This window comes from Dendropsophus ebraccatus, chromosome 5 (assembly GCF_027789765.1).
Source record: "Dendropsophus ebraccatus isolate aDenEbr1 chromosome 5, aDenEbr1.pat, whole genome shotgun sequence".
NCBI lineage: Eukaryota > Metazoa > Chordata > Amphibia > Anura > Hylidae > Dendropsophus > Dendropsophus ebraccatus.
In genome coordinates this window covers 6,760,497-6,782,986 of record NC_091458.1, presented here as the reverse complement: position 1 = coordinate 6,782,986, position 22,490 = coordinate 6,760,497, and the positions used below count along the sequence as shown (strand labels likewise).

Below are 22,490 nucleotides of genomic sequence, written 5' to 3'. Positions count from 1 at the left end.
AGGTGGAGATCTTGGCCATAACCTTATTAGTATCTGATTAAAAGTCCTATATTATTATTAGTTGACTAAGGGCAATATTCCACAGGACAATTATCGTTCACATAATCGTTAAAGATAAACGATCCAAACGACCGCTATTACGAAAGACCTGAAATCGTTCGCCCATTTACATGGAAAGATAATCGTTACTTATGATCGTTCTTGCAGTCGTCTTGTCGTTGCTATTGCGGACGACCGAAGGACTTCTTATTCAACAAAATGATTATCGTTTAGATTCGAACGATTTAACGATAATCTGAACTATAATCGTCCGGTGGAATAGGGCCCTAAGACACTGACCTTTGTTTCATCTCCAACCAGTGGTTCCATTTGTTCGAAAAATGCAACTCCCAGAAGGTCTTGTTAGGTCAAGCTGGTAATTGTAGTTTAATAACAAGGGGAAAGCCACAAGTTGTAGACCACTGGTTTAGACTGATCCTTCCCGACTGCTTCAACCACTATGGGAGCATGAAGGACTGGTCATGTGGTGCCTGTGGTTATAACATGCCTAATAAGTATAACACTTATAACATGAGAATGTCTCCTGTGACCAGGTTCATGTTTATCCTGATGATTATCCTCACCGCCTTCCTTTGTGGCCTCAACAACATCTACGTTAACTACAGCGACGCGGACAAACTGGGGAAGTAAGTGTCCGACCACCGTGTAATCATATAATGGTTGTATCCAACTGTGGCCTCCGCTGAGTCATCAGACTGTCTTTATATGACTGCACTACCCTACAAGTGATCAGAAATGGAGAGGATACACTGAGCCATGGAGCTCAATGTCAGTGTGCAGCAGGGAAATGAGGAATTAGGTAATTGATTGGCCATGAGATCACATCGATCATAATTATTAGCGGGTTTCGTATAAAGTCACCAATCTAGAGGCCTCCATAGTGATACTCTCCAACCAGTGCACTAGTGGAGGTCAGGTCATGGTTTAGCTATGTTAGGAGAAGAAATATTTCCTATGACTACTAACAATCTGTTATGTAACCTGATGACCGAGGCTCATGGGTTGTGTTGTCTTTGGCATCTTGCAGCTTTAACGAGACCTTCCAGTTTCTTTTCTGGACCATGTTTCAGATGGTGGAAAGGACGACTGTGGACATGAATCACTACATGGTTGCAGAGTTTGTTGGCCGAGCCTTGTATGGTCTCTTTACTATTGTCATGGTGATTGTCTTGCTCAACATGCTTATTGCTATGATCACCAATTCATTCCAGAAGATCGAGGTAAGATCTTACATCAGAGTGGCCTCTCCCGGATGTCATCAAGGGGGAGGGGCTGTGACTACCTCTCTATACACATAATATACAGGCTGGTTGTAACTAGGAATAGATAAATAGCTGTTACTGTAGTATAAGGTGAGTGGATCTCATGTCAGAACACACAATTATATTATATCAGTGATATAGAAGGGGCGGGGCTGTGACTATCTTTCTATGATACAGTTATGATGAATATTAGTGTTACTTTTCATAAGCCTCATAGCTGTATATATACATAATGTTCTCTCTGTAGAGCCAATAGATCCTTTATGTTGTATTTGCAGGATGATGCTGATGTCGAATGGAAATTTGCTCGCTCCAAATTGTATCTTTCCTATTTCCGAGAGGGACTAACCCTGCCCGTTCCGTTTAATATCATCCCTACTCCTAAGTCGCTCTTCTACATATTCAGGTAGGGATTCCATCTCTTATCTCACATCCATATCGGTCCCCCAAATCCTTGTAGGTTTCGATTCTCTGTAGTGGTCTATGGGGTCAAACCATGGTGCAGAGTGACGGTAAGGTATGGATCCATTGGGGTTCCATGACTAGCTGACGCTTCAACAAAAGTTTTTTTCCCACACGAATAATGAAAACACTCTTGTGGTAGATCCCCCTTTAAGTTCATTGGGATTAATGAGATGTCCCATGTGTTTTCTTATAATTACAGAGGGATTTTCAGATTCGTATGCTGCTACAAACCCAAGAGGAAACCAGAATATCCTCCAATTGCTACAATAGTAAGGTTCAGGAGGTCTTCTCCATTGTTTTTCTGCGCTTAACTATGAAACAATCTCATTGTCTTTTCAACTCAATAATATATTATCCAAACATTGGTACAGTCCAACAGGGGAGTTGGCGGAGAGTCTTTTGGTGAGAGTCGTAAATCGTACCGCCTGCAGGTGATCAAGGCTTTGGTCCAGCGATACATAGATACAGCCAGAAGGGAATTCGAAGAAGCCAAGCGTAAAGGTAACAGAGAATTAGATCTCTAGGGTTAATGCAAAACATGTCCTGCAGATATATAATAATTACAGGGGAGGTCTGATTACATACGGGGTCAAGGCAAAAGAGAGTGTAAAAGTGCTTCCCTCACTGCCTCTTAATAAGACTTTCAGAGGCTCCTTTTGGGTAGTGTACATCTAGTGATGGATGGTTGACACTATGACAAACGTTTTGCTCAGTTGCCAAGAAGGGCACATCATTGGACTGAGAGAAGCATATGGAAGACAACTCTCTTTTCTGTTTTTTTCTGTATCCAAAGACACTAAGGGGAAATCCAACAATAGCGAGTAATCGTCACATTTCCAGTCTCCACCTGAGGACACCTACACATTAGTCTCAGTGGGATCAACGTGGCAGTCCCCTATGAAGGGGAATCCTTGTAGCTTCTCCACTTACACGGTCAACTGAAGACCTGTAAGCCACCTCTGATCTTACTTTAGATGTTATAAGCAGTGCCAAAACCTGGTGGTACACATATACTAACTGTGAAGGTGGCATTGTTAGCAGTCTCTATAGAAGACAAGACAGCATTCCCATTCACCTCTCAGAACCAGATCCTCATACCTGTATGTCTCCAATAGAGACAAGTGCTGCTGGTTGTTTGTTAGACCATTGCCCGTAGCATATACTTGCCATGATTCCAGTCCAGGTGTGTTCTGTAGACTCCAACCCCATCTAAATGAATGAAAACCATTACAGAGCTGTTCTTATCTTCTCAACTTTTTTTCTTGTTAGATTTCATGGTCATGGCATAAAGAACATAAATAACCTGCACGACATCGACGTCTAGCATGATGGGCCACAGGGAGATTCTCCTGCATGCTCCTAGTAATCTCCATACCCTCTTGAACCTGTCATAACTTTGCTCTTCTTTTTCCAGATCTCGGGAACCGTATCACAGAGCTAAACAAGAACGTTGTCCGTCTCCAGTCAGAGGTGAAGCACTTAAGACGTTCCCTGGCAGACAATGGAGCCAATGTTACTCCGAAAGACAATGAAAACGTGCTGAGCCGCTACATAATGAAAGTGAAGAACAGTTTCCAGAACTACGACCAGGAGTCAATGGGTTCCGGGAAGGATTCTTCTGAAGTCACAGTTCATCAGGATAGCTTCAAGAACATTCTCCCTGATGATGACTGCCCCCCATACCCCGATGTGCCTTCTGCTGATGACCTAGACCAAGTTGAGGATAACTTAGAGGTTGGAGAGGACATGTGAGTGACTAGATGATTCATAGAATATAATAAGGAACTACTGTACCCAAAAAATACGGCCACAACCAAAGATTACTAGTACAGGGAAGAAAATGGATCATCAGAGTGAACCCAACATCTGCACGTAGCTTCTCTGTTCACCCAGAGGTCTGGTGGTTTCCTTCCTCTCTGTCCTCTGGTTTCCAGGAGTTTTCCTTTCCATTGGGCCTTATCCCAAAGATAGAGATTCAGACTGTGAGCTCACTGGGACTAGGGACTGAGGCAGTAACATGTGCAACACAACAGAAAGTGCACAGGAGTGGTATAAGGAGCAGCTGATATCAGTCACATCCCATTACGGTACAGGTGTGATATAAGAGGAGCATCTAATATCATCCTATTAAAGTACAACAGTGATAGAGGAGAAACTGATATCAGTCACATCTTATTACATTACATCAGTGATATAAGGAAAAAGGCTGATAGAAGTCACATCTTATTGCAGTATAGGAGTGATATAAGAGAAGCTGATATCTTATTACAGTACAGCAGTAATATAAAAGGAGAAAATATTAGTAACATCTTATTAGAGTGCAGTAGTGATATAGGGGGAGAGGAGGATATCCGTTACATCTTACTACATTACAGTAGTTGTATAACAAAAGCGGCTGATATTACATCTTATTACAGTACAGGAGTGTTATAAGAGGCTAATATAAGTCGCATTGTGTTACAGTACAGGAGTCTTACAAATGACAGCATAAAACATCTTACAATAGAGAATGGGAAAGCCAGCACTGGACACCAACCACTAAGCAAGTGACCAACTAGAGCACCAATCTAGGTCCACAAGGCTAATGTGTATCGTGTCTACAGCATAGTCAGAGGTCTAGTCAAAATTCAAGCTGTTTCTTCATTGGTACACCTTGTTATAGTACAGGAGTGTTATAAGAGGAGCGGCTGATACCAGTCCCATCTTATTACTGTACAATTATAAGAGGGGCAGCTGATACTAGTCACATCTTATTGCTGTACAGTTATCAGAGGAGCGGCCAATATCAGTCGCATCTTATTACTGTACAGTTATAATAAGAGGAGCAGGTAAGATCAGTCCCATCTTATTACTGTACAGTTATTATAAGAGGAGCGGCTGACACCAGTCCCATCTTATTACTGTAGTTATTATAAGAGGTACGGATGATACCAGTTCCATCTTATTACTGTAGTTATTACACGAGGTGCAGCTGATACCAGTCCCATCTTATTACTGTAGTTATTATGAGGCAGGGCTGATGCCAGTCACATGCATCTCGGGGGTTATATCAGGGCTGGAGCATTGTAAAGCCCCTATTCCACAGGTCGTTTAGAGGAGCAAACGAGCGCTCTCTTGCTCCCCGTTCCTCGCTCGCTGCCGCCGCTATTCAGCGCTGCGGCAGCGAGCGGGTGAGTGCGGGAGGGGGGCGGCGGGGAGCTGCGGGGGGGCTGCCCGGGGGATCGCTGATCGTCCGGGCAGCCCATAGGATATAGCAGCGTCTGCTGCCGATGCTCCTATTCAACGGAGCGACGGCAGCAGATCGTTGCTATATCAGTCGCTTGTTTTTCAACATGTTGAAAAACAAGCGACTGCAACGATCAGCCGACATGAACGATGTCGGCTGATCGTTGCACTCTATTCCACCGGACGATTATCGTCCGTAGCAGCCGATATCGGCCGAATACGAACGATAATCGTTCCGTGGAATAGGGCCTTAAGAGGAGCAACGCTTTGTGTCACTCCCCCTCACGGCTGCTGTAGATGGTGTTCACCTGCCATATGCCCCCTGAGGATTGGCTGCTCCCCCAATGGAAAACTATAGTGTCCCAGTAGTGGCAGTGTAAATGGAAATACAAGAAGCCATGATCAGCGGAGGCTAAAGACCCGATTCCACAGAAAAAGCAATGTTACATCACTGCACACAAGCATGTCCGAATACCATCAGCTTTATCATGGAAATCGGTCATAGAAAGCAGCAGTACAAACGTAGATTACATATAACTTGCAGAAACCTACACTCATCTTGTCTGACTGTACAACTAGAGACCCCGACACTGCGGGTTATGGGGGAGAAAACACTTTTAGATAATGAACCCAGATCTAGATGACCACCACTTAATCGTGTGACCGGGCCATCACCTGTTCACCCAGGGCAGCGTGCAGTGTACCGCTCCTCTAGAGATGGGCCAAACTACGGTAACTTCTGCTTCACAGAACACTCAACATCTGAATGCTGAACGCTCCGCCAATAGTTTTGTTCTTCTCTCCATACATTACACTTAAGGAGTTTTTCTTCTAGAAACAGCGTCACTCTTGTCCTCCACTTTGTGCGGGGTATTACAGATAGATCTATTAAAGGGAATAGCATGGTTGTAATAAAGGTTGACTTAAAGGGGTACTCCAGCACTTACACATTTATACATTTCTGGCCTTACATAAAACATCTTATTCTTACCTCTCCACGCTGCCCCTGGTGTCTCTGGGTCTACCGTTGACCACAGCCACCACTTCAGATACGGACTCGTCTCAGCAATGACAGCCAGCTAAAACGGGACAGCAACGCGGCCAATGATTTACTGAGCAGACTGTCACTGCCGAGATGAGTTTGTCTCAGAAGTGGTGGCGATTGCAGGAGACCCAGAAACACCACAGGAGGAGACTGGGGGAGCACAGAGAGGTAAGTATAAGGGGGGAAGGGGACATTTATGAAGCCTGCGCCAGAGAGAAGGCACAGATACGCTCCTCCATGGCGTACACCAACGATATCCCCTGTGGCAAGGCCTGGAGACGTGGCCTCCTCCTGCACCTGATTTACGCCTGCTCACAAGCATAAATCATGGCAGTAATTCTACTCCTGCTCAGGACATGTATAAATGTACCCCAAGATGGTAATTATGTTTTTATAAAGTTTTTTTGAAGTGCCAGATTACTCCTTTAAACTGAGGATAGGGTTCATGCTGTTTTGGGGAGAAAGTATCCTGGAAAACCCCTTTAAATGGTCAGCTGAGTGGAAATCTGTATCCAGTCTAAACGAGCTATTGCTGTCACACAAGCAAATGTTCGGCCGACCACTATGAAAGGTGTATGAGCGCTTATAGGGGCTTACCCCAATTATGACAAACATGGTTTCCCGACACCCTCTGGCCTGTTTTACATTGATGGGAACAGCAAAATACACTGCTGACAATATTCCTGATGTCTCATAGACCACACAGCTCCACATGCTACACCATCTACGCATCTCCATTAATGTTAATAGGAGTTATGCAAACCCAACCATCTCCAGTGGCTGGAGGGGTCAGGAAGCCATTTCTCTAGAGGGAGAAAAGCCCTTTAAGAATGTCATCCTGCTGTGTAATCTTAGTGACATGTATGTGTCTTGGTAGAGTTATTTTTCTCAGTGTGTAAATGTGATACAGCTGTGTTATATACTAGACAAATAAAATACACTAAATGACTTCTGGGTAATTGTCTTCTTGCCTCTGAGGGTCTCGTACAGGATGCTTGAGGTCATGAGACTGTGGGAAAGTGACGAAACTTTTAGCAAAAAAAAAAAAAAAAAATTATATTTATTTATATATATATATATATATATATATATATATATATATATATAAATAAACTATGCGGACTGCCTGAACTAGAGTGTTGTGGGCATGCTCTATAACTTGCCACCTCTGTCCATGTCAGGAACTGCCCAGAGCAGGAAAGGTTTTCTATGGGGATTTACTGCTGCCCTGGACAGTTCCTGACATTGACAGAGTTGGCAGCAGAGAGCACTGTGTCAGACTGCAGAGAATACACCACTTCCTGCAGGACATACATCAACTGATAAGTACTGGATTTTCAAAAAAGACGTAAATTATAGATCTAGATGAATTTCTGACACCAGCTGATTTGACATTTTTTTCCATCCCATCAAATGTGTTTTCTTGTAGAATTTAATACATTTTGTGCAGTTGTGTATGGGGGTAGTCGTTACCCGAGCTGCATTCAGAGATATGCCTTATGGCAGCCACATTTGGACAATAGGAACCAGAATATGACTTCTAAGAGAGAGTGTTGTCGGCATACTCTGCGACCTGTTAAGTTAAGGTAGAAGACTATACTCATCAACGTTAACGCATTACTGCAATAGAAATTACCTTTTGACATGTCGTCATACACGAAGACAAGCGTCACGTAACTCCGAAGCAAACTGTTTAATGGGTCGTTTGGGCTTTAGTCACGTGATATAAACCGTAGGGAGGAAAGCCACAAATCACAATACAAAGTATAAGAACGTAACGCAAAGTGGCGGCTCCCGTGAGATCCCGTCACAGCAGGAATGAGAACATAAACAGCAAATACTGAGCACCCCATCCTGGGAGCCTGACCCTTCACTACATACAGTATAACTATAGGATGGTAACAGTGGAGCTGCTACAAAAAGGCTCCGAAATACTTATTTACAGGGTTACGACACTGGGGAAGGTTGCGTCTGTGGCCCTGCGGCTCCTCTCTCAAGGATCTCACTGGACCTCCCGAATTCCAGCAGCATCGCTACAAGTCCCTCCTATCTGTAGAAACCAAAAACCCTACAATGCCCCGAATGTCCATGAGCAGAGGAGGTACCCCACGGCTGAACAGTCCCATGAACTCTTCTTATGAAGCTCTTAAAATACTATTTTTGCTACAAATTTGGCTTTGCAAGCAGCAAAACCTCAAGTTAGTAACAACCTGGAAAACTTTTGAAAATTCCAAAGTCTATTAAAGGTTATTAACATGAGGCTGTCCACCTCTAGGACAGGTCCCTTTAAATACAACTAGAGAAGAGCCAGTGTACAGTACGATTGGTGAAGCCAAATCCCCACCACCGATTCCTTGTTTGGAGGCCTGTAGTGTAACGTCCATCCACTCAGTGTCTGGTCAGAAGCACAGAGACAACTCCAGCATAAAGGTCTATGGGGTGGTAGAGCACCACAAGTGGTCCCAGTGATCGTGGAGTCTTCATGCGAGGAGACAAGTACAGATGACTTTTCCCGCAATCACCCCCTGTGCCAGCTCCTAAAACGTAACATTGTAGTGCCAAGGACCCCAATATCGGTGACTGAACCGTATGGCTTACGGCACGACTATTCAAGTAAAAGAAAAAACTTAAATAAATACAACTGGGTAAAAAAAACACCTTCAATAATGGAGATTCTGTATACTATGAAAGATGCATGGTGTGATCCCTTCTCCTGCGTTCCCCCCCCCCCCCCCCCCGGCATCAGGTAAACACACTAGTTTGTCATCCCCCTCCCCCCCCCCCATGTTGGTTCCATATTGTCTGGTTAATCACCAAATTCCAACTTAATGTAATAAAAAGTTCTGCAACTTTGTGTATCAGCCAAGATGTTTGGATGCAGATAGTGGATGGAAACCTACAAATTCATTCTTGTACAGGTTTGTTACCAATGGTGGCCAGTCTAGACAATCTACTAGCAGTTTAGCATCTTTTATACATTACCAGACATGAGTGCTACTCGGGCATCCTTGAGTGTGATTGTGCCACATTTGAATACCAGTGGCTGAACCTATGGCCGTACCTATGTTTTTCAGGACTTCACAGGCTGCATCTAGCTTCTTTAGACACCTGTTATTTAAATACTACACGATCACACTAGAGCATGCCCAAGTTGCACTAATCTCTATACATTACCTTAAAGGGTAACTTAAAGGGTTTATGCAGGCAGACTGTCCCACCTGATCCGCCATCAGACATGTTGACACCACTGCACATTGTGCTTTTGCCACTCACAAAATATCAAGGATCCCAATTTTGAAGTGTAACCATCAACATGGGCACTACTGGCTGGATTAGTAGAGAGATACTCTTCTAATGCGGTGGATCGGGTCTCCATGGATACGGAGACGCAATCAGACTACAATTTGTGCAACCCCTATTAGATCCAATGGGGGTCGCCTGCATTACAGCCTATGTATCCACGGAGATCCAAACTTCTGGATTAGCAGAGAATCTTGCCACTAATCCGGAAGCGACCATTGTGAGAGATGGACTTTAACATGTGGGTTTCAGAAAGCAGTTTGGTGTTGCACCTGCCCAGCACGCAGTCATCTCTCTCCAATGTCATAGCAGATGGGAAAGTATCAGGATAACTACTTTAAAGATGTCCTTCTAGCTGGACAACCCCCATCCACAGGCCTGGTCCAGTTATATGAGTGTAAAATGTTTCCATTCACCGTCAGCAAGCAGATACTTAACACAACACTGAAAGCTGGGGCAAACCATATGATGTAGAGACACGGGGGATAACACTGGTGGGGTCCCTGACACTCGGGCACTGTAACCCCTACTGGTGTGAATCCCAGGTAAGAGGCTGCATCATCATGACAGCTTGTGTGTGGGAGGATGACAGTAGAATTCACTCCTATAGGCGACAATAAACCATTGAGCGCTCTTCTGGTTGGGGATGACAGCTTTGTATACCAGACAGATTATCAGCACGCCTATGGCCGCCTTAAAACTAAAAGGCACCGAACTAGTGCAGCAGCCGTCCTATACACGGAGAGTAATGCGCAAGTCTGTGGACATGAATGCTTATCCTTATGCCGTGCCGCTAAACAGTCTTCTTTAGGCGCAGAGCTTCCAGAGCCTTCTCGCGCTCCTTTAACACTTCCTTCAGTCTCTGGATCTTTTCATCCTTTGTCGTCTCATCGGGAAACATGGAGGAGAAAGAGTCAACGTGAAACCTCTGACTGGGCAGCGAAACGTCACTGTAGTGTCCTGTGAGATCCTGATGGACCTGGAAATCTTCACTGTCTGGGGGATATGAGGCCTCTCCCCCGTAGTAAGTCGGTGGCCAGACGGAGCTCGGTCTCTCAGTGGCTTCGGGGCTTCTTGCCCTCGGTGCGGTAGATCTCCTGACCACGTCTGTAGAGCCATCTGGATTAACCGTGTTATGGTTCGGCTTGCCGTCTTCTGTTGCCTTCTGCTTCTTCGATGAGTCTACATCCTGTGTGCATGGTGACTTCCGCTTCAGCTGGGTCTGTGCAGTTTCTGCAGGATCCTATAGGGATAAGACATATAGATATATGAAGATACATAGTATCTGGGGGGGGGGGGGGGGGGGCTTGACTGTTTAAAAAAATCTTTCAAATCAACCAGTGCCAGAAGGTGCCAGAGATTTACTTCTATTAAAACTCCACTATTCCAGACGCTGTATGTCCTGCAGGAAGTGGTGTGCTCTTTCTAGTCTTAAGGGCAGGAGAGGTTTACTGGACAGTTCCTGACATGGACAGAGATGGCAGCAGAAAGCACTGCGTCAGACTGGAAAGAATACACCACTTCCTGCAGGACATACAGCAGCTGACAAGTACTGAAACACCGGAGGTTTTTTAATAGAAGTAAATTACAAATCTCTGGCACCAGATAGTTTGAAAGAATGGATGGGAAATGGGATTGAATGGGAAACCTTTGACCCTCCAGCCAGTGGCGTAGCCACCGTGGTCGCGGGGGTCGCCGCCGCGACCGGGCCCGCCACAAGGGGGGCCCGCGGGGCCCCCCGATCAATCACTCTTGTGACCGCAAGCATTGTTTTGCTTGCGGTCACAAGAGTCTGGCTCCGTCTTTCCCACGGCTGCTGCGCGCATCCCAGAACTCCCTGCGCGCCTTGGGCCCTGACTTCCGGTTTCCGGCGCGCAGGGAGTTCTGGGATGCACGCGCTGCCGGGGATAAGACGCGACACCCCCGGCAGCCGCGCAGCAGCCGGGGACAGATCGAAGGAGTGAGGATCAACGTGGGAGCGCGTTGTCAGGTGAGTTAAGTTTTGTTTTTTTATCAGCCTGTACGGGTGGGGGGAAAGGAGGGGGGCATCTATGAGGGTGGGGGGAAAGAGGGGGCCATCTATGAGGGTGGGGGGAAAGAGGGGGCCATCTATGAGGGTGGGGGGAAAGAGGGGGCCATCTATGAGGGTGGGGGGAAAGAGGGGGCCATCTATGAGGGTGGGGGGAAAGAGGGGGCCATCTATGAGGGTGGGGGGAAAGAGGGGGCCATCTATGAGGGTGGGGGGAAAGAGGGGGCCATCTATGAGGGTGGGGGGAAAGAGGGGGCCATCTATGAGGGTGGGGGGAAAGAGGGGGCCATCTATGAGGGTGGGGGGAAAGAGGGGGCCATCTATGAGGGTGGGGGGGAAGGAGGGGGGCATCTATGAGGGTGGGGGGAAAGAGGGGGCCATCTATGAGGGTGGGGGGAAGGAGGGGGCCATCTATGAGGGTGGGGGGGAAGGAGGGGGCCATCTATGAGGGTGGGGGGAAAGAGGGGGCCATCTATGAGGGTGGGGGGAAAGGAGGGAGGCATCTATGAGGGTGGGGGGAAAGAGGGGGCCATCTATGAGGGTGGGGGGAAAGAGGGGGCCATCTATGAGGGTGGGGGGAAAGAGGGGGCCATCTATGAGGGTGGGGGGGAAGGAGGGGGGCATCTATGAGGGTGGGGGGAAAGAGGGGGCCATCTATGAGGGTGGGGGGGAAGGAGGGGGCCATCTATGAGGGTGGGGGGGAAGGAGGGGGCCATCTATGAGGGTGGGGGGGAAGGAGGGGGCCATCTATGAGGGTGGGGGGGAAGGAGGGGGCCATCTATGAGGGTGGGGGGAAAGAGGGGGCCATCTATGAGGGTGGGGGGGAAGGAGGGGGCCATCTATGAGGGTGGGGGGAAGAGGGGGGCATTTATGAGGGAGGGGGGCCATCTATGAGGGTGGGGGGAAGGAGGGGGCCATCTATGAGGGTGGGGGAAAGAGGAGCCATCTATAAGGGTGGGGGGGAAGAGGGGCCATCTATGAGGGTGGGGGGGAAGAGGGGCCATCTATGAGGGTGGGGGGAAAGAGGAGCCATCTATGAGGGTGGGGGGGAAAGAGGGGGCCATCTATGAGGGTGGGGGGAAAGAGGGGCCATCTATGAGGGTGGGGGGAAAGAGGGGCCATCTATGAGGGTGCGGGGAAAGAGGGGGGCCATCTATGAGGGTGGGGGGGGAAGAGGGGCCATCTATGAGGGTGGGGGGAAAGAGGGGGGCCATCTATGAGGGTGGGGGGGGGGGGGAAGGGGACCATCTATAAGGGAGGGAGGAAGGGGACCATCTATAAGGGAGGGGGGGAAAGGGGACCATTTATAAGGGAGGGGGGGAAAGGGGACCATCTATAAGGCAGGGGGGAAGGGGACCATCTATAAGGGAGGGGGGGGGGGAAGGGGATCATCTATAAGGGAGGGGGGGGAAGGGGACCATCTATAAGGGAGGGGGGGGGAAGGGGACCATCTATAAGGGAGGGGGGGGGAGGGGACCATCTATAAGGGAGGGGGTGAAGGGGACCATCTATAAGGGAGGGGGGGGGGGAAGGGGACCATCTATAAGGGAGGGGGGGGGGGAGAGGGGGCCATCTATAAGGGAGGGTGGGGTGGAGAGGGAACCATCCATAAGGGAGGGTGAGGAGAGAGGGGGCCATCTATAAGGGAGGGGGTAGAGGGGGCCATCTATAAGGGAGGGGGTAGAGGGGGCCATCTATAAGGGAGGGGGTAGAGGGGGCCATCTATAAGGGAGGGGGTAGAGGGGGCCATCTATTTTGGGGGGGGGGCAACATATGGGGAGAGGGAATACACAGAGGGGGGCATATATTATTAGGAGGTCACATAGAGTCAGGGCTACCCACTAAATGAGGGTGTAAAGGGGACAGTACAGATGTGCAGTGTGTATAGAGATGGAGATGGTGTCAGAGTGTGTGGAGCCTAATATGTCTGTCTGGCAGATTCTGTGGATTCGTGGCTCGGAGAAGTTCTCATAACGGCCCAGGACGGATGGAGAAGATGATGAAAAGGAGAACTCCGATCAGAAAAGATGTCTCCTGTGAGTCACCTGATATAACTGCACAGTAATATATATGGTGTATAGAGCCTGTGTAGAGCTGGGGCCACCTCTATATGACTGGATGAGGTGATTTAGTATACTGGATTTGGTCAGTAACAATATGGTGGTGATGGTAGTGGTTGTGGTGTGGCAGTAATGTTTCCTTCCTATATACTGGTATTACTGGTAATATAGGTCTCAGTATACAGGATTTGGTCGGTAACAGTATGGCGGTAATAGGTAATATCTGTCTTGGTGTGTGTGTGTGTGTGTGTGTGTGTGTGTGTGTGTGTGTGTATGTGTATATATATATATATATATATATATATATATATATATATATATATATATATATATATACATACAGTGGTACCTTGGTTTAAGAGTAACTTCATTTAAGAGCGTTTTGGTTTAAGAGCTCACAGTTTTTCAAAATTGTGACTTGGTTTAAGAGCATTGCTTTGGTTTAAGAACTTCCTGTATTGGGTGGGAACGCGAGTGGAGAAGGGGCATGGCCTGCATAGCGGGGTCTACAGCACTGTACTCTAAACACCTTCCAAATCATAGCAGATCCCCTTCACGCTGGGGCTTACATCAGGGGACAGGACTGTGGGGGGGGTAATCTCACCATAGCTGTAACCCCTCTCTCCCCGGACAGAGAGTGCTGCATGTATGTGCCCACATCTGCCCTGCTCATTCCTTCCTGCTCCCTGCAGTCTCTGTCAGCCCTTGTGTTTCCCATCCTCTCCATTACTGTACAGTACAGAATAATAAATATATTTGGGGTGTGGAACCAATTGTCTGCATGTACATGATTTCTTATAGGAAAATTTGCTTTGGTTTAAGAGTGGATTTGGATTACAAGCACGGTCCTAGAACGAATTATGCTCATAATCCAAGGCACCACTGTGTGTGTGTGTGTGTGTATATATATATAGATATATATATACACATATACACACACACACAACAATAGCATCACTTGGTCGTGAAAGGAGGGGGGGGGGGGCCCAAGTTGGCCTCTCGCACCAGGGCCCAGGAGACATTAGCTATGCCCCTGCCTCCAGCTGTTGCAAAACTACAATTTCTATCATTCCTGCACAGTAGGGCTGGCTGATTATGGCCTAAAGCAACATCGTAATTAACTGAACATGTAATCTCTAATATGATTATTAGACCGAGCCCCTTTTATAAGCCACACCCATTTGGATGGACCAATCTGGAGATAACAGAAGAGGGGTCAGTATATACATAGCCCAGCTGTGGCACTGTATACATAGGGGAAGCAGATCTGTTACAGACAAAGACACACCAAAAGTTTTTATTGGTCATTGATATTGCATCAATGGTCTGAGCCCTGGCACCCCGACTGTTTGACAGGGCCACAATGCTCACGCCGCAGCCTCATTAGCATTTACATGGGTGGCAAGACAGCGGCACACTCTCAAGTGAATGAAGCACCCTGCACTGCCGCTACAAATGGCACAAACCAGCCTGCAGCCAACGTAAAGGTTCCCACCCAGAGCTAGGTAAGTACATCAGAATACCAAAGACTGGGATGGCATGTCCTCCTATAAGATCAGCAAAGCTTTCCTGCAGATCCGATCACCTGATGAGCGGCTAGGAATAACTTGATAACAGTGGCAGTCATCACTCACCGAGGTCGTGCTCTGTGGCCGGATCAGGGGGATCTTCTTCAGGATGATCTTTTCCTTCTTCAGTAAACCAAACTTCAGCCTCCAGCCTCTGTCATCCATCCCGCTCACTTCAGGAGCCTCCGCAGCCCTCGGGATTAGCTTCCCCTGTGACTTAGGGAGCAGCTGCAAGAATGGAGAATAACCATGAAAGCACAGCAACCATGCTAGGTCATAGAAGTATTGCACTTATGTTACATCAGGGACTGCAGGTATTTTAAAGGGGTACTCGGGGGAATTTTTTTTTTTTCAATTAACTGGTTCAGAAAGTTATATAGATTTGTAAATTACTTCCATTTTAAGAAGTCCAGCGGAATTTTTTATGAAAGTATTGTATTGCCCCCACAAAAGTTATACAAATCACCGGTATACACTTATTACGGGAAATGCTTATTAACAGTTTTTTTCCCTGCACTTACTACTGCATCAAGGCTTCACTTCCTGGATAACATGGTGATGTCACTTCCTGGGTAACATGGTGATGTCACTTCCTGGATAACATGGTGATGTCACGACTCCCAGAGCTGTGCAGACTGTGGCTGCTGGAAAGGATGATGGCAGGGGGGACACTGAGGGACACAGGGCACTACAGAGACACTGAGCATCCCCCTGCCATCATCCTCTCCAGCAGCCACAGCCCGCACAGCTCTGGGAGTCGGGTCGTGACATCACCATTTTATCCAGGAAGCGACATCACCATGTTATCCAGGAAGCAACATCACCATGTTATCCAGGAAGTGAAACCTTGATGCAGTAGTAAGTGCAGGGTAAAAAGCACTTTATAATCATTTCCCGTAATAAGTGTATATTGGGGATTTGTATAACTTTTGGGGGGGCATAACAATACTTTAATAAAAATTTTCGCCAGACTTCTCCTTTAAAAATCTCCAATCCCACCCAAATAGGCAGAACAGTCTGCAGGCCTCCACATAACACACATACATCATTCAGGGTTTGTAAAAACCATCACTACCAGGCTACGCCAGGCCCAGGAGACAACAGAATGTTATAAGATTGCAGATACATGGCGGCTTATTTTGCCCAGCAGGAGTAGTCTGTGATCTCTATTGCAGGGAGAGATGGGGCTGGATGCACTGGGTACAAACACCCAGGCACCAAATTATTATAAGGCTGGGTCCACACAACCCACATGGGGAAAGAGACTGGTCTTATAAGACAGCTGCTCTTACGGTGTCAAGCAGGACTAGTCTGTGACCACTGCTTAAGAAAGATACAGAACTGGATGTATCAGACACTGAGGAGGACATGCGGCCACCAGTGAATGTTATAAGGATGGGTCCACGCAATGTGGATGAGGAGTCAATGCCTTATAAGACAGATGTTTTAAACAGCCCAATGCCTCCTCTAAGCGAGCAAAAAACTGCTAGATCCACCCTCGCTTACCGAGTCTCCATAATCGTTTAGCAAGGGCTTCAGGAACCTCATTAGCTAGGTCCGTGCAGCCCTTGCTGTTAAACTGTATACGTTACCGGTGTTCTCTCTTGCGGAGGCTACGGGAAGCGAGCAGAGGACAGGAGAACACCGATGACCAAAGAGAGGGAATGTATACAGATTTTTTTTTTTCCCTTCACACATTCATCAGCTGTCAGCTGCACACCCAGGGCTGATGATTTGTTTTCATTAATTTTTTTGTTTGTTTTTGGTTTCTTTTGCACTCATCACTTTATTTCATTCATGACTTAGTGTTTGTTTAGGCATTAATGTATTTATTCATTTATCTGCACTTAGAGCACTTCATATCCATTATTGTGCTTGGTACCTATGTATTGGTATGTGTTACTCATTGCCCACACTGGTTCCCACATTCAAGATGGCCGCCGGGTCGTGTGCGATCCCGTGCGCATGCGCGGGGTGCCTCGGGACTCCGGGCAGTGAGCGGGTTTGCCGGACGGCGTCATCACGCCTGACGTCATTTCCGCTTCCGCCCGGCGGGCCCGCAGCGTGGCGCGCATAGCGCTAGTGGATCGCCAGGTAATATGCGGCCCAGGTGTTTTATATTTCATATGGCCTATCTCTGTTACCGGATGTGTATATAAGATCTCTGGACCTCCACCTCATTACTCCCTGACGAAGCTTGGAGAGCGAAACGGCGTTGGAGTGTGAGGTGGGGGACCAGTGTACTGGGACCTTGGATACAGATTGGTAATTACTTGTCATCCATATGGACTTGTCTGTTTACATGTGATTCTTATCAGCGTACTGTAGCAATTGGCACTGTCACTTTATCATGCACGTTATGCTGGATGAATTATAAATTTTACAAACATTTTCTGGATGTACTAGCACTTTATATTTATTTGTCCCGGCAACTTGGTCTCCCACCTCCCCAGGTCTTGTTTTTAATGTTGTTTTCTGTGATTGACTTAATAAACTTACATTTTTTGATAATATTAGATCTTGGATTTTATTAATTCTCATTTTGGGTTCCCCATGTGTACTATTGGTGTAGTCTGATGATTTAAGGTCAGGACCAAAAGACACGATCAGCCGATAATCATTGTCTCTATTACACAGAGCGATAATAAGCAAAATCGGCCTAATATTGCCCTTACTGTGGCAAGCAGGACTAGTCTGGGACCGCTGCAGCAGGGAGCTGCAGAACTGGATGTATCAGAGGCAATATTCAGCACTGGGAGGGAGTATGTAGCTACCAGTAAATGTTATAAGACTGGGTTCAAACTATCTGGATGGGAGCGATTATTATATAAGACATCTGCTGCTACTCTGTCATAGTCTGTGACCACTTCTGGAGAGAGAGAAAGGAAGATGTGTAAGGTAGGGAAGCAAAAGCTTATTTACATGGAGACTCCCAGTCTTCATGGTGCCAGGTTCTATACAGCCCCGAACTATGTACTAGCTCAGTTACTCTATGTCAAGCATAACCGGGAACGACAGACTGTGATCCGCCAGCAAGGAGGAAAGAAACTGCAGAAGCAGCGGGCCTTAAAAAGAAAAATGACGGCCAGAGGATGAGACCGGGAGAACAGAGCCGAGTCCATTTCCTCTGATCTCTTGGTTAACATTGCACCCACCTGATCATTTTTCTTTTCGTCATTATTTTTGGCAGCATCCGTCAGACCTGCGGGGGAACCTGGAGGCTTCACCGAGACCTTACTGCAGCCCGCCTCCTCATCAGGGACATACATGACACTGCGGTCGCCTCTAGCGGGTTGGGGGGTAGAACTCTTCCTTTTGGGTTTTGCAGTACTGACCACATTGGACTGGACCGACTGTTCTGCACTCGGAGGGGGCGACTTATTTTTGGAAAGTACCACTTTCACCAATTTATTGGACAGCTCTTTCATGGGTTCATTCTGTGTGGCCGGCTTATCCGGGGAGGAGTATTGCATTGGTACTACGTTCTTACTCCCAGCATCGATGAGCTCCGTCCCCTTCTTGGTTAAGAAGAAGATCTTGTTGTTGCACATCACCAGGGCGTTGTCCTTTATCTGCACCACTTTGGAGTGGTCGGAATTGGACAGGTTCACTTCCTCCATCTTTGTTTTCGATAGGATCTGTAGAATTTTTGACGCTGCATCATTGGACGACTTGACAGGCACGAGGCAAGCGGCGGACTCTTGGCTTTCCTGGACCACCCACTTCATGGGCCCTTTCGGGGTCTCATTGGCACCAGGGGGTTGCTTCTGCTGAGGTGGCGACTTGGAGGTCATACTTGAGGTATTGGGGCCCGGACAGACTGCAGAGCTCTGGTCATTATTGGTCTTTATTGTGTTTACCGGAGAGACGTAGATAACCGAGGGGATCTTGCCAGTGTCCGTGCCGCTGGCCTGGGGCAGTATTTTCTGCTGGATGGAGAAGGGCAGGGATGTAGCCGGCAGGGATATGACCTCAGCGTGGGCAGGTATTTGAAGGGAGTGTCCAGCGGGTAACATGGCCGTGGGGGTTACGGCAGTGGTCACTTTCTTATTCATCACGATGATTGTTGGATTTGCCGACACAGAATTGGCTGGTAGAGTCAGTTGTGCATTATCCACCAATACTGGATTTTCCACACGGAGAGTGTTTGTGACGTTACTCTGCGCCGCAATGATATAGTTCCCCAAGGCGGGCGTCTGCACCAGAGGAACGCTCACAGGATTGGGCCTGGATAGGATGCAGACTGGCGGTGGCGGGGATAGAACTGCCGGGGGCACATTGAGAGCTGGCACGCTGGGCTTTAGTGGAGAGGGCACCACAGGTAGGTGGCTATCCTTCGGCTTCAGTATTGGGAGAAGCTTCAAGACATTTGACCCTTGCAGTCCAGTCGTCTGAATGACTTGATAAAGGCAGCCTGTGAGACTGGGAGACAATGAGGAGGACGGATTATCAGCAGCGTTATATAGGGGGTGGGCGTCAGGCTCCGCGAGAGCAGAATTATGATAAACACTACACGTTATTTAAACAGCTGCCAGCTCTCAGCTATGGTCGGCATTCACAGACAAGTTATACCATCCTAAAAATAATAGCTGTACTCATCAGCTTTGTCCTCCCAATGGCGCTGTCCCCGGACGCAGCTGTTCTCCTGTTCCTGGCTACCTGGATGCTCACCAGGAAGTGCAGAGCAGCAGGAATCCGGGGAGCATCAGAGCAGCAGGGGTTGGGGCAGGTGAGTATCTAATATTTTTTATGGCATCATCTTACAGCCCTTAAAGGGGTTGTCCGGCGATAAAAAATTATTCACAGAATAACACACATTACAAAGTTATACAACTTTGTAATGTATGTTATGTCTGTGAATGGCCCCCTTCCCCGTGTCCCACCACCCCCCACCCGTGTACCCGGAAGTGTGGTGCGCTTACATACCTGTCACGTGCCGACCACGGTCTCCGATCCTCAGCAGTGACGTCTTCTTCGGGCGGCCAGCGGATCTTCCCGGGTGCTGGCCGCCGTCTGCAGCGTCATCCGAAGCTCAGCTGCGATTGGCTGAGCATAACTGTGCTCAGCCAATCGCAGCTGATGACGTGGCCGCGTCATCAGCCGCTCAGCCGCGATTGGCTGAGCACAGTTATGCTCAGCCAATCGCGGCTGAGCTTCGGATGACGCTGCAGAGGGCGGCCAGCACTCGGGAAGATCCGCTGGCCGCCCAAAGAAGACGTCACTGCTGAGGATCGGAGACCGTGGTCGGCACGTGACAGGTATGTAAGCGCACCACACTTCCGGGTACACGGGTGGGGGGACACAGGGAAGGGGGCCATTCACAGACATAACATACATTACAAAGTTGTATAACTTTGTAATGTGTGTTATTCTGTGAATAATTTTTTATCGCCGGACAACCCCTTTAAAGGGACAGTCATAACTTAATGACCCGATGTTTATAAAAAAAATTATTTTTGGTTTTTTCTAATTTTCCATTTTACTTTTTATAATCTATAACTATCCTGAGATTTTGCAGTTTTCATTCTCACCACAAGTGATATTGAGCGGATTTCAAATCTCAGTGCGGTTTTGGCAACGTTCTCCCTCGGCATTTAACTCTCTGCGCCTGGAGAGGTTGGTTGCAGTCCTAGGGCTGCCAGGAAAAACAAAGATACAGTATGTTTTCTAGGACCCCGGAGGGCGGCATCCAACTTCTCCAGACGCAGAGAGTTAAAGGGGAACTATCAGCAGGTTAGACAAATCTAACCACTGATATGGCTCATCCTCTCCCGTTCTGTGTACACAGCTTCTATGAGGAGGCTCACCACCGATATGTCTCATCCTCTCCCGTTCTGTGTACACAGCTCCTATGAGGAGGCTCACCACCGATATGTCTCATCCTCTCCCGTTCTGTGTACACAGCTCCTATGAGGAGGCTCACCACCGATATGTCTCATCCTCTCCCGTTCTGTGTACACAGCTCCTATGAGGAGGTTCATCCTCTCCCGTTCGGTGTACACAGCTCCCATGAGGAGGCTCACCACTGTTATGTCTCATCCTCTCCCGTTCGGTGTACACAGCTCCCATGAGGAGGCTCACCACTGTTATGTCTCATCCTCTCCCGTTCTGTGTACACAGCTCCTATGAGGTTGTTCATCCTCTCCCGTTCTGTGTACACAGCTCCTATGAGGAGGTTCATCCTCTCCCGTTCGGTGTACACAGCTCCTATGAGGAGGTTCATCCTCTCCCGTTCTGTGTACACAGCTCCTATGAGGTTGTTCAGCCCATATACATGTGTCTCACAGTGATGTTGCTGTAGGATGTGACTACACTGGGCTTGTAGTCTGTTACCATGGAGACACATGGGCCTGCACAGGAGCTGTGTACATGATGTATGGGGGGCAGTCACACTATATAGTACAGCAGAGCGCAGTCATGTGACACAGACCTGCCAATCACCCGCTGGGGGGGGCACAGCATAGGAACCATTGTTATGGGGAATACAATAACCTGCGGCTCCCCAGCTGTTGCTGAACTACGACTCCCAGCATGCCCTGACAGATGAGCGGGGGTGCCAGTACACAATCCTCTGTGCTGCTGTGGGACTCACCATTGGTTGGAGGGGACGGTGTGGGGCGGTCTCTGGAGCTGAGACATGGAGCGGCTCCTGTGTTCTCCTCCCGCTTACACCGCGCTCAGGGTCTCGTTATAGCGGAGCGGCCTCCCGTGAGGTAAATAGCGCCCCCCTCCGCACGCAGCCGGATCCTGTACAACCACCACACGGCACAACGGCGTCACGTGACTCCCGTCCGCAGAACCCGACGCTACGTCACTCACCGGAAGCGCCTCTGCACGCAGCCCCGCCCACTAGATGCTTATTGGTGGAACATCCGGTCTCTTGTGACGTCACTCTCAATAGGCGGCGTCTTCCGGTGGGACAAAAAGCCGAGGGCGTGGTTATTATTTAAAGCTACAGAGCAGTGTAAAATGTGGGGATTATTACAGAGCAGTAGACCAATAGGTATAATATAAGACCACAGGAATAGACCCCCACCCTGTATTATAGACCCCACTATATACCTCTCCCTGTATTATAGACCCCACTATATACCTCACCCTATACCATGGACCACAGCTATAGACCCCACCCTGTATTATAGACCCCACTATATACCTCACCCTATACCATAGACCACAGCCATAGACCCCACCCTGTATTATAGACCCCACTATATACCTCACCCTATACCATGGACCACAGCTATAGACCCCACCCTATACCATAGACCACAGGTATAGACCCCCACCCTGTATTATAGACCCCACTATATACCTCACCCTCTATTATAGACCCCACTATATACCTCACCCTGTATTATAGACCCCACTATATACCTCACCCTATACCATAGACCACAGCCATAGACCCCACCCTGTATTATAGACCCCACTATATACCTCACCCTGTATTATAGACCCCACTATATACCTCAC

At 48.0% G+C, this 22,490-nt stretch overlaps 2 protein-coding genes across 2 annotated transcripts in view; one reads left to right on the top strand and one right to left on the bottom strand.

Moving 5' to 3' along the window:
- The window catches only part of LOC138792215 (short transient receptor potential channel 2-like), a 37,717-nt gene extending 32,759 nt beyond the window's left edge, over positions 1–4,958 (top strand). The window contains exons 8-13 of the mRNA XM_069969358.1: positions 594–686; positions 1,088–1,280; positions 1,601–1,728; positions 1,987–2,056; positions 2,159–2,288; positions 3,202–4,958. Of these exons, the coding sequence (XP_069825459.1) occupies positions 594–686; positions 1,088–1,280; positions 1,601–1,728; positions 1,987–2,056; positions 2,159–2,288; positions 3,202–3,539 (952 nt within the window). The 3' untranslated portion in view covers positions 3,540–4,958. The remainder of the gene's footprint in view (positions 1–593; positions 687–1,087; positions 1,281–1,600; positions 1,729–1,986; positions 2,057–2,158; positions 2,289–3,201) is intronic.
- A 5,033-nt stretch (positions 4,959–9,991) lies between these two features.
- LRIF1 (ligand dependent nuclear receptor interacting factor 1) lies at positions 9,992–21,852 on the bottom strand. Its single transcript, XM_069969379.1, has 4 exons — positions 21,607–21,852; positions 18,170–19,436; positions 15,081–15,242; positions 9,992–10,600 (listed from the first exon to the last, which is right to left on the bottom strand). Exons 1-4 carry the CDS (start codon positions 21,651–21,653, stop codon positions 10,151–10,153), a joined length of 1,926 nt encoding a protein of 641 aa, XP_069825480.1. The 5' UTR covers positions 21,654–21,852; the 3' UTR covers positions 9,992–10,150.
- Positions 21,853–22,490: the final 638 nt, after the last annotated feature.